This window comes from Ananas comosus, linkage group 16, assembly GCF_001540865.1.
Source record: "Ananas comosus cultivar F153 linkage group 16, ASM154086v1, whole genome shotgun sequence".
In the NCBI taxonomy this organism is placed as follows: Eukaryota; Viridiplantae; Streptophyta; class Magnoliopsida; order Poales; family Bromeliaceae; genus Ananas; species Ananas comosus.
This window is the reverse complement of record NC_033636.1, coordinates 9,273,131-9,293,593: the sequence shown is the minus strand read 5'-3', so window position 1 is coordinate 9,293,593 and position 20,463 is coordinate 9,273,131. Positions and strand designations below refer to the sequence as shown.

General features: G+C 31.5%; 1 protein-coding gene across 1 annotated transcript; it reads right to left on the bottom strand.

The window, feature by feature from the left end:
- Positions 704 to 4,729, bottom strand: LOC109722114. Its single transcript, XM_020250000.1, has 2 exons — positions 4,284 to 4,729; positions 704 to 1,353 (listed from the first exon to the last, which is right to left on the bottom strand). Exons 1-2 carry the CDS (start codon positions 4,671 to 4,673, stop codon positions 937 to 939), a joined length of 807 nt encoding a protein of 268 aa, XP_020105589.1. The 5' UTR covers positions 4,674 to 4,729; the 3' UTR covers positions 704 to 936.

Here is a 20,463-nt window from a genome sequence, read left to right as displayed (position 1 = left end):
CACGGAACGGCCCGCTTGGGCCGTGCCAACAGGGCCAGAACGGCCCGAACCCCAAGGCCCTCCTGGGGAGAAGGGCCTTGGCCTTTCTTTCCAGGTGATCTCCTCTAAAGGTACGGCAGATCTTGGGACGAGGTTTTTGGTCCAATGGACCAAACAATTTTGGTCCATTGGATCAAAACCGCTCTCCAAATTTTTTTAAAAAAAATAAAAAATATATATATTTTAACAAATTTAAATATTTGTTATATTATAATTATTTTTATAAATTTTAATTTTTTTAAAAAATTATTTGTTTATTTTTAAATTTTATATATTTTTTTTAAAAAATAAAAAAAATTCTTCATTGGCCGGCCCGGAGCACGGCCACATTACACCCCTAGGTGGGGTATAGTAAAAATGAGTCAAGAGTAGTATATTTTAATTACCAAAATGTAGTTATATAGTACCTAAAAATTCTTTGGTTGTCTAGTAATTAAACGCATTTATGGGACTTCACTAATCATTCAACATTCCTCATGCATACAGGGTTATTAACAAGCCGAACACGAATGAGCTAGGAGCGGCTCGTGCTCGCTTGTTTATTAAACTAGCAGAGCATAATTGCGAACTGGATTGCGAGCCCTAAAGACACATGCGCTTGTAAGTATAAAACTTTGATAAACTGATATTAACACTTGATATTAATAAACGAGTAGATCAAGACTTTATTCTCAAACATACATGACACACACAAATTGCAAACCACGGACATTACAAGTACACGACTTACATGCATATGCATGTATGCGTATATAGTGTTCAAACTTTCCTAAGAGAAAGCAACAGAGTAGGTTGCCACTTCACATAGGAGACATCTCGCACGTATATAGCATAGAAAATCAACTGTATACAAATAGTAGTAGTAGAATATACGAAAGGCGTGCGTGCGCGCATGGCCTACGGGCATTTGAAGGTGGAGGATTGCTTGCCGCAGTAATTGAGGAGGACAGGGAGGTAGAGAGGGATTAGGTGGTTGCTGCCGAGGACGTTCAAGTTCAGGGCGATGCAGAGGCAGGCGGTGACCTCAACGTCAACCAAACCGGCGATCAGGGGGCAGCATTCCCCGTCCGGCGTATGGCCGATGGTGCCATTGATGAGCCCGCCCAGCACGTTGGCACACACTCCGAGCTTCAACGCATCGATCGGGCACGAGGAGGGGGGCGGCGGGGCGGGGGTCGGAGGGGTTGGGGTCGGCGGACACCACGGGCACAGATAGCTTGGGGTGGCGGAGGAGAAGAGGGTGGCTAGGGTTAGGGTTAGGGCTAGAACTACGAGGGTGTTGGATGCCATTGTTTGATATGTATGAGAAGCACTCTTCAATTAGCTAAGTTGTTTACTTTGGTGGGTGAATATATGCACGCATGGTTTGGATGTGGAAGAGGTGGTGGAGTATTTATAGAGGGGGAATGGCTATGTAGGGTTAGATCCTGCTTGTGTCGATCCTCAACTCTTTTTCAAATTTAGGTTACATAGTTTGTTTTATTATAAGGCTCTTTTTGAGATGGTGAATTCCATACGAATTGTTGGATTTGGTATTTTTACATGATTGCTGAATTAGGCTATCAATGTGTTGGTGTAAATATATATTTTGAAAGATTTTTAGATTAATTAATTCATGCATTAATTCATGTTCAAAGTGTTATATCGGTGATTAGCAAAACTCAACAAATAGTACTACGTATGACAATTAAATTTCTCCAAATGCATGTTTCACTTATAAATTACTAATGTATATATTGCTGTTTTTGATGTGATAATACTAATTAATCAGTTCATGCACATAGTCATAAGAAACATAAAATTTTCCCAGCGTTCGTGCACAAATAATTCATAAGAGATTCTTTAGTTGAGATGTTCCGAAACGTTTCGTACAATCGTGAACATTAAATTAATGTGGGAATTGAATCCTCTATGCATTGTTCTCGCACAGTTTAAATATGTTGTTAAATTTACGTGCTAGCTAGCTAGTATGTTCCAAAACGTTTCTTCAATGGTTTGGTCTCCGTACAGCGTTGGGTTCGTTGGTCTAATTTTTTGTTGGCTGGGAATTGAATCCTCTATTTTATTATTTTAAAATTTAAAATTTAAAATTTTAAAGATAGATACTAAATTTAAATTTTTAATTTTTACAATATCAAATTTAAAGTTTCAAATTTTAAAGTTTTAAATTTAAAATTTAAAATAAAATTAAAAATTAAAAATTAAAAATTTTAGAATTTAAAATTAAAAATTAAAAATTAAAAATTATAAGTTTAATTTTTAAAATTATATGTTTCAAATTTTAAACTTTAATTTTAAAATTTTAAATTCTAAATAAAAAGGAATATATTAATAATTATATATTAATTAGTAATAATATTTAGGAACAAGTGCTGCTAATTTACTATATTTAGCAGCATTTACTAATTTATGCTGCTAATTTATCTTATTTTGTAATATTAATAGGAAATTGTTGCTAAATAATTAAATCTAGCAACAATATTTATCAAGTAATGCTGCTAAATATATTAATTAGCATGATTTAAATAAATATAGCGGAGCAAATATTACGCCATTTAGCGTGCTGCTACTTTATTACATTTAGTATTAATTTTTTATAAAATACTGAAAATTTCAACAGCATTCACTAAATTATGCTGCAAATTTATTCTATTTTGCAAAATTAATTGTAAATTGCTGCTAAATTATTAAATCTAACGGCACTTATCAAGTAACGTTATTAAATATATTAATTAGTATTATTTAAATAAATGTTGTGGAATAAATGCCACTAAATTATGAATTTGTTGTAGTGCTCGCGATACTACGAATAGATATTTTTCTTAGACGTCGTAAGGAATATAAAAAATTTCTTATAGGATTACTAGGTATATATATTATTATTTATTTATACAACAATCAATAGCATCAATAGCATAATTATCTGTATTTGTATATACAAATTAATTTTTTTTTGTAAGTATCGCGTAAAGGCGGACTTACAAATTCATAACCTAATGGTCGTACAACCGATGAAGTAAAAAGATTCTTGAGTAAAAAAGATACAAATTATATATTTTTTAAATATACATACGGTAGATAATTTGAAATAAACAAATCAGTAATTAGAGGAACGATTGCGGCAAAATGGAATCAAAAACAAGTGAAATCAGTGGAATCAGAGGAACTGCTGCAGCCAAGTGGAATCTGGTCTTCTTACAGGAACATATGATCATGTACAGTAAAAGACGATGGATGTCTTAATATATAGGCATTTACATAAAGCGAAAAAGGTATAGGAACGACATATGATCATGTACAGTAAAAGACAATGAATGTCTTAATATATAGGCATTTACAGAAAGGGAAAAGGGTATAGAATAATTCTTCATAATCAATAGGATAAAATCGAAGCGGCGAAGGGATTGCAAAATCGAAACTGTGAATGGACGCAATAGATGGGAACAAAGTGGCGGTAATGAAAACTCCAATAAAAAGGGAAGAAGGAACGACGATGTATTCGGTCAATTTTTTGTCCAGATAGAACATGCTCCAAACGAAGCGACAACAAATAGGAACCGACAGTTCAATGAAAAAAAGGTACGTAATATTGATAGACGGGTCCCACGCCTATAAGAGAAGCAAACCTTGCCACGTGGACTTCATATGAGGAGTAATAAAAGTATATAGAAAATGTGACAAACTGCTCGGTCAATCATTTTTTAAGTACAGTAAATGACCGTATAATGAAAGATAAAGATTAATATTAAGCAACCATTTAAACTACATACTTTTTTGGAACCAACTGTTATCATAATTTTACAATATTTGGAGGAGAAAAGATTGCAAGCATTCTCTCGATCGGTCTCCACATCCACTAAACATTCGACATTCCTCATGCGCACATGCATAAGTATAAAACTCAAATCAACATGTAGATCCACGCACCAGTTTAATAACAAAGCATACATGTTGCATCATGATTTATATTAATGATATACTAGATCAAGGCTTTATTCTCAAACGTACATGACACACGCAAATCGCAAACCATGCACGAACATTACAAGTATGCGACATACATGTATACGCATGCGTATATACTGTTTAAACTGCACGTGCTTTCCAAAAGAGAAAGTGATAGAGCTAGATAGATTGCCACTTAACATAGGGCATATCTCGTATATAGTATAGAAAATGAACCGTATAATACTTATAGCAGTAGAATATACGAAAGGTGTGCATGCGTGTGCGTCGCGCCCCTAGGGGCATTTGAAGTTGGAGGATTGCTTGCCGCAGTAATTGAGGAGGACAGGGAGGTAGAGAGGGATTAGGTGGTTGCTGCCGAGGACGTTCAAGTTCAGGGCGATGCAGAGGCAGGCGGTGACCTCAACGTCAACCAAACCGGCGATCAGGGGGCAGCATTCCCCGTCCGGCGTATGGCCGATGGTGCCATTGATGAGCCCGCCCAGCACGTTGGCACACACTCCGAGCTTCAACGCATCGATCGGGCACGAGGAGGGGGGCGGCGGGGCGGGGGTCGGAGGGGTTGGGGTCGGCGGACACCACGGGCACAGATAGCTTGGGGTGGCGGAGGAGAAGAGGGTGGCTAGGGTTAGGGTTAGGGCCAGAACTACGAGGGTGTTGGATGCCATTGTTTGATATGTATGAGAAGCACTCTTCAATTAGCTAAGTTGTTTACTTTGGTGGGTGAATATATGCACGCATGGTTTGGATGTGGAAGAGGTGGTGGAGTATTTATAGAGGGGGAATGGCTATGTAGGGTTAGATCCTGCTTGTGTCGATCCTCAACTCTTTTTCAAATTTAGGTTACATAGTTTGTTTTATTATAAGGCTCTTTTTGAGATGGTGAATTCCATACTAATTGTTGGATTTGGTATTTTTACTTGATTGTTGAATTAGACTATCAATGTGTTGGTGTAAATATATATTTTGAAAGATTTTTAGATTAATTAATTCATGCATTAATTCATGTTCAAAGTGTTATATCGGTGATTAGCAAAACTCAACAAATAGTACTACGTACGACAATTAAATTACTCCAAATGTTTCACTTATAAATTACTAATGTATATATTGCTGTTTTTGATGAGATAATACTAATTAATCAGTTCATGCACATAGTCATAAGAAACATAAAATTTTCCCAGCGTTCGAGCACAAATAATTCATAAGAGATTCTTTAGCTGAGATGTTCCAAAACGTTTCTTACAATCGTGAACATTAAATTAATGTGGGAATTGAATCCTCTATACATACATTGTTCTCGCACAGTTTTAATATGTTGTTAAATTTACGTGCTAGCTAGCTAGTTGGAGACGTGCGCATGCATGAACCAATTGGGATAAGCGACAAGCAAAAGTTTGGGGGGTGATGTGGAGGGCGTTAATGTTCTTCAATGGTTTGGTCTCCGTATAGCGTTGGGTTCGAAGATGGTCTAATTTTTTGTTGGCTGGGTCTGGCACGTTGGAGCCTCCCACGTGAGACGTGACGAGCCATGCAAAAGGATACGGGCTAGCTGGTAGAGCTAACGTGTCGCTCCACTAGCTCCAAATAAGACAATATAAGTGAAGACAAAAAATTAATAAGTAAAATTAATAGTTTTGAATTCACTCTAATTCATTAGAAAAATGAAACGGAAGATAAAAAATAGAATAAAAGTTAATGTGTTCGTCCTTAAATCCGTATCGTTAATCGTTTGCATCCCTACACTTGACATATATATATATATATATATATATATATATATATATATATATATATATATATATGTGTGTGTGTGTGCGCGCGCGCGCGCGCGTTCAATGGCAACACATAACAATTGCATCTCTTCACTTGACATATAAATATAATAAATATTAATCTGCTTGCCTCCCGGGTCTGCACCATTTGCATTCCTACATTTAACATATATATGTGTTCATTCGCAACACATAACAATGAATCCCTACCGACCGTCCCTAAAGCAACTGGCAAAGAGCTTGTTAGTTGGTACTCGAGATCCAATTTTGAATTCTAGTTGATTCGCATCTCTAGCTAAGTTTATTTCTAAATGAAATAAACGAAGCAGCTAGCGTGCTACCTATCGCTCAAAAAAAAAAAAAAAAACAATGCATCCCTACACTTGACATATATATGTATTCTTTGCTACACAAAACAAATTATAAGTACGTGGATTTAAATTAAACGAGAGAAAATTAAATGAGATTGGGAGTTTGACGGGACTCAAACTCAGAAAATTCTTCTATGATATTATATTAATTTATATAATAATTATTATTCTCTAAAGTTTAAACTGTCAGAGAACAGTATTTTTAATATTTATATTCAATAAAAGATGTCCGGGAGCCAAAATATGTTGGACCCTTTGTTAGTTAATTCGCGAATTATTGAAAATTCCAATAAAACAGGCCATGTGCTATTTTCTTTTAAAAAAATAAAATGCGAATTTTTTGAGCTAGCCAAATTATTCACAAATTATTAAAAATTATAATAATAAATCTTATATTATTTTATATTGAGGTAAGGGTTAATTTATATTTTATGCTTAAGTATGAATTCTCTATTTGCTTGTCCTAAAAAAGAAAACTTACATATTCTACGTTTAATTATGGTCTATTTTATTTTTCTTTCTTTCTTGATTGTTTATATATGATAGTGTATAATATAGTTTGTTATTATTTTTTTACTTAATTTATTTTATTTTGTAGCTTTCTATTTTTATATTCTTAAGAATTATAACTATTTATGTTAGTGGCATAAATCTAAAAAAAAAGTTTAATTTAATAATTGAATTTTTTATCTCAAATTTTTAATTGATGAACGTATAATTTTCATATAAATCGCGTATCCGAATAATTGACGAATTTATTTTTTAAGTCTTATTTTTTAATGAATTTAAAAATTAGGATACAAATTTTATTCGTATTAATTACATCCGTAATGAACTTTTGTCAAATCCGAATTAGCTAACTATGGTTGGACCTTCTTATTTTTCAACGATTTAAAAATCGGGTACAATAGTGATCTGAAAATGTTAACGGGTCAAGAATTATTGGTTCAATCGGTGGGCCAATTACTAGTTGAATTAGTGATATTAGCATGATGTGGTACATATTTAATTATTATTTTTAATTTTATCATATAGAAAAAAATACATACATTATTTTTCCATATTATAAGTAATTTTAAAATACTGATTTTTAGACCAAATTAAATAAATATAAATTTTTAAGTTTCACTTTTCATAAAATTAATTTATGGCAATAGAAAATAAAAGCAGCCAAGTTATTTTAAATCGTCAGATTTTAATATGACTAACAAAAGAAAAAATTGAGTCGATTTGATTAAAATCTGACTGATTCGCCAGTTTGATGATTAAACCATCGATTCAAACAATTCAATGTATTTTTTTTGACTTATCTAGTTCAAAGAATTGAATCAGATCGTTTTATAGACTAAATCACGGTCGGATCGGTCGAACCAGCTTATTTTGAAATCATTGATTTTTTTTTTTTTTCTTCCCATACTCAACTAAAAAAAAAAAATACAGACCTAAAAAATGATCACGTTAATTATCATCACGGCCGAACATAGATGCTTGGTATTCTGAGTAGCTGATTAGGAGGTCGAGTGTCCAATCCTCTACTCATGTTCTATTTTTTTTTTAAAAAAAGGGGGATGATTTAGTATCGACTTCATGGGTAATAAAATAGTTAAGTGACAAAAGTAAAAGGGTTTTTTGGACTCCTATTTTATCTATATCAAAATAGCAAACCAAGTGAGCACAGCTTGAATAATTACAAATTTTTTTTGGGGGGCATGTTCGATTTTACATTTCTTTACGGACTTAGGAACCTACTATTAAATATAAAAATATTTGAATATTAATTTTTAGGGACAACATGAAATACTCTGTGATTTCACTTTTTCTCACTTTAATATCCTGTGATTTAAAGTGTATCAAGTTAGTACCCTGTGGTTTTGCACTTTTTACTCTAGTACCCTGTGGTTTAAAGTGTATCAAGTTAGTACCCTGTAGTTTCGCACTTTATCACTTTAGTACCCTCTGGTTTCGCACTTTATCACTTTAGTACCCTGCGGTTTAAAAACCACAGGGTACTACTTTGATACAAAAATAAAACGACAGGATACTAACTTGATACAAAAATAAAACCACAGAGTACTAATTTGATACACTTTAAACCACAGGGTACTAAAGTGATAAAGTGATAAACCACAGGGTACTAACTTGATATATACACTTTATACCACAAGGTACTAAAATGAAAAAGTGCGAAACCACAGGGAGGGTTTTTGAAGTTTTTCCTATTTTTTAATAGTTTAAGATTTTAGAGCGGGTAGCTTACTACCTTTTTCTTGAAAAAAATAGTTTAAGTTTTTAGGATACAACGGTTGTTTAACATGATTCAGAATAAAAAAATTCTAAGTTCGAGTCATACCAGACTCATAGTATTATTAATTTTTTTTAATTTAATTCAAGTTCACGTCATAGGCCTACAAAAAATGTTGAGACTGGGAGAGAGTGTTAAGTATATAAATATTTCAATATCATTTTCTACCGGTATAAACTTTTAGAGTATAACGGTTCTTTAAAAACTACAAGTATAATTTTTTTTTCCTATGAGGTTCCTAATATTTTTTTACACATGCATATTCGATTTTCACATTGTGTAAGGACTTAATTAAGGAAAATACATTATTATTATTATTATTATTAATGTGAAAGGGCTTAATTAAGGAAAATACATTATTATTATTATTATTATTTTTTGAGAGATAGGTAGTATGCTATCCGCTTCGTTTATTTCATTTAGAAATAAACTTATCTAAAAATGTGAATCAACTAGCCTTCGAACTTGGATCTCAGGTACAAACCACCAAACTCTTTGCCACTTACTTTAAGAATGGTCGGTGATACATTATTATATATTATTATTATTTTATGAGGTTCCTAACATTAATATTCCAAACGTTAATTGAGATTCTTCATCATCGGAACTGGTTGTTTAATGTAGATTTTTAAATAAGCATTTTTTAAGAGTAGAAAATGTTCAAGAAGCTAGACCTAATAATCATTGGCTTATTGACTTATAATTAACATAGCATCAAATTAAAGAACAAAAATAAACAGTTTACTTTAAAATTGTAAAAGGAAAACAGGGTATTTTTTCGATTACATGCACCAAGACATATAATCCTACATAAACATAGGGAGTATGGAATATATATATGTATATGCCTTTTTTTATCTTTAGAAAATAATTTAATTTAATAAGGCGTATTAGTTTACTTTTATGTAATAAAACACACTAATTGCTCATAATATGTGTGCTCTTATTCTCTTTTTGTCATGTAATCTAATAGAGATGGGCCAATTAACAATAGAATATTATTATTATTATTATTATAAATATTATTTTTTAACAATTATGCCGTATTATTCAATAGAAAATATTTATTTTTACAACCCATATGGGGGGATATATCTTACACCCATTGCATCCAAAAGTTTATAAATTTTTTAAAATTTTTAAGTATTAAAAAAGTTTGATGTGACAAATGAGTATATCATAATCTTTCAAACATCAAGATGTAAATTTTACACTTATAAAATAAGTGTACATATAGTAATGCTTTATTTAACATGGTTGAAGGGTTGATCATCAGTTGGGTAGAATTGACTGATCGACAAGTTTGGTTGAGTTAGATTCGTGGATTGAATTGGATGGAATCAGATTGATAGGTTAGTTCGACAAATTGCTTTGAGTCAGGTTGGTTTTAATGGATCAGTATATTTAGCTCAATCAAATCTGACCCGACCCGACCAGTTGCAAATTCTATCTCTACCACACGAATATTCCTAAGTAGCTTCGAATATGCATATTTTTTAATAGAAGTTCTTTTTATAGATAAACCATCATATTTGAATTGATAACTTAAGTTTTGGTCACATCATTAGGTGGATAAGCCATCGAATATGCGAGGGTCCTCTCGAGTCCACGTTTCCCACCAATGCATCGTTTATCAAAGCAAAGGACCAACGTTGACCGTCGGATCCAGCGGTTGGACCGTAACGCCCGTGATTCGCGCTATCGCCGTGAAATGAGAATTCAAGGGATGTCGTTGGTCCACCATCCAACGCGCCGAAGTAGAGCACGAGCTCCTAAGTTTTTTTTCTTAAAAAAAAAAAAACTTAAAGCTTCGAATTTAAAAGTTTGTATACTAATCATCAAGTTTTCAACTAATTATTCTAAGAATGATCAATAACTCAAAAAATATTTATATCCTAATTAAGTAGTAGTGCGAAATGTTTAAAATAATTTTTCGGGATTAGATGTTTAGGCTGAATGTTGTTAATTAAATTATGGAAAAGCTTCAAATTCTACCCCTGTGGTTTCACACTTTTTCACTTTAATACCCTGTGATTTAAAGTGTATCAATTTAATGCCCTATGATTTTATTTTTATCCTTTTATTATCAATTCTACTAATTTTTTTTCTGTTAAATCAGTGGCAAAGTTAAAACCAAATGGTACTAAAGTGAATATTCGATAAATCTAGATGAGGTATCTGAAGTTTTTTGTATATAATTTAACAAAATATTAACGGAAAAACTCACGAAAAATAAAAATAAAATCACAAGATACTAACTGATACACTTTAAACCATAGGGTACTAAAGTTAGAAAGCACGAAGCCACAGGAGTGGTATTTGAAGTTTACTCTTAAATTATTAAACTAATTGCTAAGTGCTGAGCTGTTAACTTTATCTCATCAGAAATATTAAGAGATTGATACATTAACCTCCGAGCTAGGTGTGACAATCTATTGCTGGAAAAAAAAAAAGGAAATTAAGTGAATATTCGATAAAAGAAGGAAATTAAGTGCTTCTACTATTCTTATTCTCAAATGAGGCTAATGAATTAGGTATTTTTGTATGATTGTAGGATTAGACTATTAATGTGTGGGCATAAATAATATAAAAAATTTTGAGCTTGATTCATGCACGCATGTGCGACATGTTATACTGCCTTATCAACACATTAGCGATTTATCAAAAGTTCTTTTGGTCAACTCAAAGTATAAGTTTCTCTTAATGCATACAATCATACATATCCGATCTCAAAATGTTGTACTCATAAGATTATTGATTAGTTTATGTGCAAATTTACCGAGATCCCACAAAACATAATTAATATAAATCTTCTATATAATTATTAAACTTTTACGGAGTATTCATATGATATAACTGTGATAAGTGATAAGCACTACTGCATGCACAAAGTGGGGAGGGTGATGTGGAGCGCATGCATGCACGTTTTCTTCAAGCGGTTTGTTTGGTCGCCGTACAACGGCGATGAGGTCGAAAGTGGTGTAATTTGGTTGGCTGCGTTTTGTCACGTGGGAGCCTCCCACTTGAACTAAATATATATACATGTACACATTTTATATAATATAATAATAATATGTATTCATCATTCACAGGTCACAACAAATTAACAAAGGGGATGATGGAAGTGGTGGTGGTGACAGGAGAGCCACAGAGGAGTTGGGTCCAGAACGGAAGAGTGAAAAGTGACGGCCATATAATTATCACCACAGACTTATCCAGATATTTGATAGTACTGAACAGCAGATTAGACGGTTCGAAATTCAGACCCCCTGTGTGGCGGCTTTCGACCTTTGGAGTAGTGAAATGAGTGATAAGTGTAAAAAAGAATTTTTGGAGTGGGATTTATAGATTTGTTTGCGTAGATGATTGGTATTTCCAGGAGCATCTTGGAAGGTCTGGAATTCGACCCGCGCAAGATGATGGAAGTGGTAGTGGTGACAAATAAGCCAGAAAGGAGTTGGCTGCAAGGAATGACAAGTGACAGACATGTTAGTTAGCACCACTGACTTGCCTAGATATTTGATTTTTTTTTTTTTTTGAGAGAGAGATAGGTAGCATGCTACACGCTTTGTTTTATTTTATTTAAAAATTAACTTAGTTAAAAATGTGAATCAATTAAGATTCGAAGGTCCGGAATAGTAGATTCGAAGGTCCGAAATTCAGACCCCTTGCACGCCGGCTTTTAGCCATTGGAGTAGTGAAATAAGCTACAAATGTAGAAAAGATTTTTTGGAGTGGGGTTTATAGGTTTGTTTGCGTAGATGATTGGTATTTCTAGAAGCAGATTAGAAGGTCTGGAATTTGACCTGCGCAAGATGATGGAAGTGGTGGTGGTGACGCAAAAACGGAAGAGTGATAAGTAGCAGGCATGTTAATTACCAGCACTGACTTGCGCAGATATTTGATATTTCTGAATAGCAGATTAGAAGGTTCAGAATTCAGACCCCTTAGGCCTTCAGCCTTTTGAGTAGTGAAAACAAGTGGTGTAGAAAAGAGTTTTTTGGAGTGCAGTTTATGAGCTAGCACGCACAGATGGTTAGTATTCCGAGAAGCAGAGTCGAAGGTTTGAAATTCGACCTTGCGTGCCCGATTTCGATCTTTGAGATGAAAATAAGTGATTAGCATAGAAAAGATTTACGCTTTTCATCTACCTTATTGGAATGCTAAATTACATTATTAGTTCTCAAACTAACTTTTTTGATATGTTGTAACTTTCTGCTCAAATTTTTTAGATTGTTGCAACTAAAATTTCACATACCCATTTAATTAACTCAATACTGATGTGTTGTTGTTGTGATAGTAATATAATAAAGTTATCATTGAGGGCTTCATATTAGTACGTAGCACATCAATATCTAGGCAACAAAATTAAATTGTACAATTTTATTGTAACAATATAAAGTTTGGACCAATAATTATAATAAATTAAAATTTTGAGAATCAAAAAGCCACCTACTTCATAGTTTGAGGGCCAAAATTGCAATTTAGCTTAATTCCAACCCCAAAAGAGATTATTAATTTTGTTCTACCAAAAGTACGAAGCCCATTGACAGCTTGATTACAATATTCTTGCACATGTTTGCCTTTCACATTATGTCAGGAATCATTGAATCAAGGAGGTTGCAAGTACTTTTTATGAAATTCCTAACTCCTTTTTTTTCTTTTTTTCTGGTACATATTCGATCGATTTTCACATTCGATTTTCTTGCACATGTTTTCTAGCTTTTCATCATTAATTTCAACAAGTTGTTGTGAATCCGATCTGTTTCTGGTTTTCGAAAGTTGCATATAGTCATGCAAAAGATCTGTGAAGAAGGACGTGTTTGGTTCAGCACGAGATTCTTAGTGATCGGAACTGATTATTAGAGCTGTTTACTGGAGTGATATTTAATTAAACATAAAAGATTTTTAATCAACTATAATTTCCTAACTTTTCTCTAATAAAGTTAGTTTGAATTTCACATGTTGAAAGTTTTTTGTTTTTAGGGTAAAAAAAAGTACTTTAAAAGCTACACCAAATGACCGTCGACATATAATTTGGCTTAGTTTTCAGAATATCGTCAACTTAAAAGGCAAAACCAAATGTTTAACTTTTAAAAAAGAAAAAATTAAGTGCCTAGAAGTTGTACAAGTTTAGGTGTATAAAAAAATTAAAAAGTTTAATGTTTTCTATTGGTGCGAATAAAGAGTCCAAAATTAAACAGGCTAGCTCAAGCCACACACATGACCTAGACATCTAGGTAAAGCTAATTAATTTAATAACTTTTGATATTGGATTAAGTAATATATTAAACCCACAAAGCAATATTGTGTGACATGCCTACGTAGAACGCATAGTAAGCATCATCATATCATTAGCACTAGAATAAAATTTTCATTTCTTTTAAGGAGACAAACCTAATCTAGTTTGCATCCTAAAAAAGGAAAAGAGAGTAATTTATTTGCAAAAGATTTTCATATCAGCCCAGCAAAAACACGTCGTGAGAACCAACTAAAGTTTATCTGTATGCGCAGATCAGCTCACGTTCATATGAAAAGAGAGAGCCTTTTGAGGCGTATTATTGTGATCTGGTCGATGCTTAACTTACAAAGTCAGATTAATCGGATGAGAAGACTCATTAATTCCACACATTGGCGACCATATCGTTCGCGTATAGTAAGCTTTGTGCATAAAAAATTTCCTGTAATCGTTCGCGTATAGTAAGCTTTGTGCATAAAAAATTTCCTGTATGCTAGTCCGTAGAGAATTTGCGCCATTTCTATTGTATTCGTGGCATCAAATTAATCTTTTTAAAGCTAGCTAGTTCCTAATGACCCGAAAAACCAAAAGAAAAAAAGTTACAAAACTCACTTTACATTGTTAAAAGCACTTCTCATTTAATTTGCTAACCTCCTCAGAGCACACCAAAAGCCTAGAACCTAATTTAGGTATACAGATCTTATAGTGGCTCTCCACTATACATGAGAGTTGATCATTTTTAAAAGTAAAAATGTGTGGAGACCCCACCACCTATACTCAATTTTCAAATGTCCTCCTCAACTTCATTTTTCTTTTTCTCCAAATTAAATTCATCATATATACTATAATATTAATATTAAGATTACTATTCTACGTCAGCTTAAGCTTCTGAAGATTAATAACTATTTCATATTATTTAACATGGTATCCGAGTATATTATATAGAAGGTTCGAAATTTAGATCCTCGGAATAATTTACGTACCTGTTTTGAACCCGAAGGATACGCAATCTCAGTTGAAACCTACGTATGAGTCGTAAATTCCACACCCAACACTTTCCTATTGGATTCGTGACTCGGACCCGCACCCAAATTCCCCCACGCTTTTTGTGACAGCAACTCTCTCTCATTCCCCGTAGTTTTCAAAGTTGCTCGTCAGTTCATGCACAGCGCAGCAAAAGCAATATTTCTCCGCGAAGCACTTTTTCCAGATGCCCCAGTGCATGCGCAGTTGAAACTTGAAACTACTTAATTAATGGGCCTCATTCCTTTTTCTTTTTTTTTGACCTTTCGTATATATAGTGATGCTACAGGTGTATTCAGGATTTATGCACCTCGAAGTATATATATCATCGACTTAAACTTTGTTTGTTACATTGATATTAAGAAAATAATTAGTTATATATATACCTATTGAATATAAACATATTTAAACATAGTTCTCTATCAGCTTAAAGTTTTTAAAGTCCAACGATTGTTTCACATGTTATCAAAATAGAAAGTCCTGAATTCGAATCACATCGATCAGGCTTCTCGCATTATTAATTTTCTCCCATTTAATTTAAGTCCACGTCATGGGCTTACCAAAAGTCTCGAGTCCAGAGTGTTAAATAAAAATATTTAAACACTGTTCAAACGCTCATATTCGAAGCGTAATTATTTCACATTTCGAACTTGGTCACATTTTGTATTGGTTCGATTTCCTCCAACTACGCTCGAATTACGCTACGTCGAAATAGGGTGGTTTAGCCGGTCTTAAGATCAGCTCTAGATACCTTATTTATACCCCATCTATAAGCTTAAGTTTTTATTCTGATATAATTAATCCTTTTTAATTAACTGCTATTATTGCATGCCATCTTTGCTGACTCATCAATAATATTTTTAATAACTTTCTAATTTGAATACAAATCTTCATTAATTCGTACCTTTTTTTTTCCCTTTTTTTGTCTTTGTTTCAAAGTTAGCGTCACTCACACGACACCTTTTCCTTGGTTGTAAAAGCCCCCTCAGGGACGTTAACTAGTGTTGTGGCTTGTATTCCAACTGCTACTTGAGGAGGCGCCGTGATTGCGTTTGAGATCTTTGCTTCGCATTCAAACTAGGGGTACGTACGTAAAAGCAGTTAATTTCGTCCATTCAACCTTGCATGTACTTCAAATTGATATCTATCAAATTTTGACTTGTTCACTTCAATTCGTAATTCGTTGCTCCTGAGAAACAATTACAACAATACATCTTCGATCGATCTGGAGTTCCAGTATCTAGTGGGGGTTTTATCTACTGCACTTAGGGCGTGTTTGGTTCGCTTCTTTTTCACTTTGGAATCGGAATCGGAATGGGTGAATCCGTTTGTCGGTGTTTGGTACGCGGGAGTCCCATTCCGATTTCGATTCCCGAGTGGAATGGGAATCTCCTAATCACCTCTTTTTTCAATCCGGCCTAGGAGGCCAGATTAGAAGTTGAATCCGGACGGAATGGATATTTATTCCGATTAAATTTATTTTTTCAAATTTTTTAATTAAACTATGAGTTAAAATTTAAAAATTAAATACATAATTTTAAATTTTAATTTGAACTTAAATTAAAAATTAAAATTTAATCAAGTATTTCGAATCTAACTTATGAATTTGAGTTTAAATTAAATTTTAATTTATATAAAGTTTTATTCAAATTTTCTTTCAAACTTAAATTAAATTTATAGATTCAAATTAAAATTTAAATTGTAATTTTAAGTTTGAATTTGAATAAATCAAAATTTAGTTTCATATCTTGAATTATCCACTCAACTTCAAAGTTTAATTTTTTTTTAAAAAAATAGATTTAAAATTTTGACATTATTTCAAAATTTTGATGTAAATTTTTAATATTTAATTTTTAATTTGAATTTAAATTAATATATTATAAAGACAATATTAGTATATTAATTTGATTACGTTTTTTATATCCACCTGAACTAAACACCGACAATGGGAATGATTTATTCCGATTCCGATTCAAGTGATGAACCAAACAGAATTAAGTAATGAGTCATTCCGATTCCGATTCCAACTTATTTTGATCAACAGAATTAAGTAATGATTTTGACTCGTAATTCATTTTGTCCCTTAATTTATGTCCTAGACTACTAATCCAAGAGATCAATTTTTCCGGTCATGTACTACGTATCAGAACTAGTCCTAAACCCCCTACATGCATGCTTCAAGGTTCTTCGTTCGGTTTTCATTCTGCGATCATGTTGCCGCATTCGTAATCTTTTTAATTAGTGCGCACGACAATGTTATATATTCACCTGATCGATCGCTACCATGCACTCGAACGAAAGTAGTTAAAAAATTTAAAGTAAATTAAACACTGGAGTGACTTAGATTAGATCTACCTAGTATTGTGGCTGCGACTGCTTACTATTAATTCAATTTTTTATTATATATGTTCCAAGGAAAGGTCAAATCGATCGTTTTTGGTGTGACAATATGCATGCCAAATTCAAACTAACATGTAGACTTTTGTTTTCTTGATTCATTTATTAATGTAGCATGTTTTTTATTTGTATTCCAATGTGGTTGTCAAAAAATTAATACTTTGTGCATGACTTGCATACGCAATTTAACAATTTCTCTCAATTAAAAATGGTATTAGTTGATGAGGGCAACTTGAAGATCTCAAGCACAATTGAGTTTATCTATTACGCAAGCGACGGTTTATTTCAGCTCCTGAAATAACTTTTATATATTATGATAAAAATGTTATAAACAATTTGAAATTTTGCATACGTAGCAGTAAATTAAAAATAGTTTTTGATCTAAATAATTTTTTATTTGATTAATTTTGAATAATACAATATCTGAATCAATCCAAAGTTTATGTAGTACAAATTTTACCTGTCCAATCACATCAATCCAACAACTATCCATTTATATATCGTGGCCCCTACAATTAATTTTTTGCACGATTTTTCTAGTAATAATACACGTTTCTAAAATAGTACTTAAATTAGGAGAGTTTCGTTAGGGGAGAACGTGTTCACACAACGACCATGAGGCTCAGTAAACAGCGTACGAGATGTCAATTTAAAAACTAAGAAAATAAATAAGTAAATCTTATTTGAACAATAAATAATTTTGAATTGATTATTTAATTTTTTAAAATTTTAATTTTACTATCTAATCTTTCAATTTGTTTAATTTAAATTAGTTAACAGTTCTTGGGCTCAAAATTTAAACTTTACTTTAACAAAAAAAATAGTTGTACAAATTACATAAATTATACTAACTAAATATGAATGAAATTTGAAGTCAGAATACCGTTAATTGACTCAAATCAAACAAATTGAAAGATTGGATACAAAATTAAAATTTTGAAAGATTGAATAACTAATTCAAAGTAATCCATAGCTCGGATAAATTCTGCATATTTTTTTACCTAAAATTAAACTGATAAAGGAAAAAGAACGTAAATTTAACTTGTTTGCAACTTGGACAAGTTGACTGACTATGAGGTCTAGCATTAAAATAACATTTTCTTTTACTGATGAGAATATCGAATATAAAATAAAAAGTTTAAAACTTTAGGCTGCGTTTGGTTGGAGGGATATCCCAGAACAAGGCGGGATATCCCTCCAAACACAATGCATTTTGGAACAACCGGGTTGTTCCCGGAACAACCCGTTAAGCCGGGAACAATCCGGTAAGCTTGTTCTCCCTAAAACAAGCTGGACAAGAGATTTGGGCTTTTTTTTTTTTTTTTTTTTTTTTTTTTTTCTGGCCTTTTAATTTTTTATACTTTATTTTAATTAATTTCAAATAAATTAAATGAATGCTCAAATTTAATAAATAAATATATTAATATAAATATTATTTTTATGATAATATATTTATACTTAAATTTTATTATATAATATAAATTAATTAAATTTGATATATATTTTATTTTATTAAGTTTTATCATTTATATATTAATATTTAATTATTTTATTTTATATTAATTATTATATACATAAAATTATTTTTTCATATATTATATATATATTTTAACTTGTATTGAAATTTATACTTAAATTTTTATGATAATATATTTATACTTAAATTTTATTATATAATATAAATTAATTAAATTTGATATGTATTTTATTTTATTAAGTTTTATCATTTATATATTAATATTTAATTATTTTATTTTATATTAAGTATTATATACATAAAATCATTTTATCATATATATATATATATATATATATATATATAAATTGTATTGAAATTTATACTTAAATTTTTATGATAATATATTTATACTTAAATTTTATTATATAATATAAATTAATTAAATTTGATATATTTTTTATTTTATTAAACTCTATCATTTATACTTTAATATTTAATTATATATATATTTTTTATTTGTATTAAAATTTATACTAATTATTAATTAAAAATATAGGGATATTGTTAGTATTATACTTTATTCATTAATATATTATGAATAAATTATAGAAAATAAATTATTACATAAAATAAATTATTATATATAATAAAATAATATATATTATTTTAAATTAGATTCTTACATAAAATATTATATTATAAATTACTATATGAAATAATTTTATAAATAATTTTATATAAAATATACTAATATAAATTAATTATTTTATTTTTAAAAATATATTTAGACGTTGTTCTAGACTTTTTATCCAAACGCTATTAAGGATATCCTCTAGAATATCCTCGAATGCATCCAAACACAAATTTACAATTATTCTATCTTGTACCGGAATATTTCCTGTTCTCGGGAACAACAAAAGTTGTTCTCCAAAATTTAGTTCTCCAACCAAACGCAGCCTTAGTGCAGCGAAAAGTTGAAATATTTTTCTGAACTTTGTTTGTTGGGCTTGTTTTTCTTTGTATTTCACGTAACAAAAAATTTCTTTAGTGCGAAAGCGAAAACTGAGATTCAAAAGCAAGCACAAAATACTCTGAGGCACCGTTTAGATTAGGGATAAGAAAAGGGATAACCCCTTATTTCTTCTTTATAGCCAAACGTAAATTTTTTATTTAAGAATAATAGTTCTCGGATATCTGAAATAAGCTGGTATAACTATCCCCACCAACATCTCCATTTTCTATATATAACTATCCACTATTTTACCGACCGTTCCTACCGCAAGTGGCAAAAGGGCTTGGTGGTTGGTATCCGAGATCCAAATTCGAATCCTAGTTGATTCTCATTTTCAGTTAAGTTTATTTCTAAATGAAATAAACGAAGCGGGTAGAATGCTACCTTTCTCTCTCAAAAAAAAAAGAAAATAAACCTACTAATTTTTTTATTTCATATTATCTATCAAAACGCTATTTTTCTTATCCCCAGAAACAACACAATTTTCATTCAAACGCTATTTTTCTTATCCACATATTTGTACCTATTCCAGTAATGACTAATTCTTATTTATATACCCGAACCAAACAAAGCCTGGTTGTTTAAAATTTTTGAGTACTCGGCCGTTCCATGTTCCCAAAGTTGAAAAAGCTCCATTAAAAGCTATAATATGTCAAATGAAATAAATAAATTATTACGTGTGATGTACTTCTGTAAAAGCTAAAGCCAAACCAACAACTTGTAAAAGTGCTTTTTGGTTTTTCTTTTTTTTTGAACAAATGAAATTTGGACCATGAGGTCAAATAACTTGTGTTTGTGCCATGACTCTTTTTCTCCCCCATGCAATTGGTTTGATAGCCACCCTTTACAATTCCCAGTCCATCCATAAAGTAATACTTAT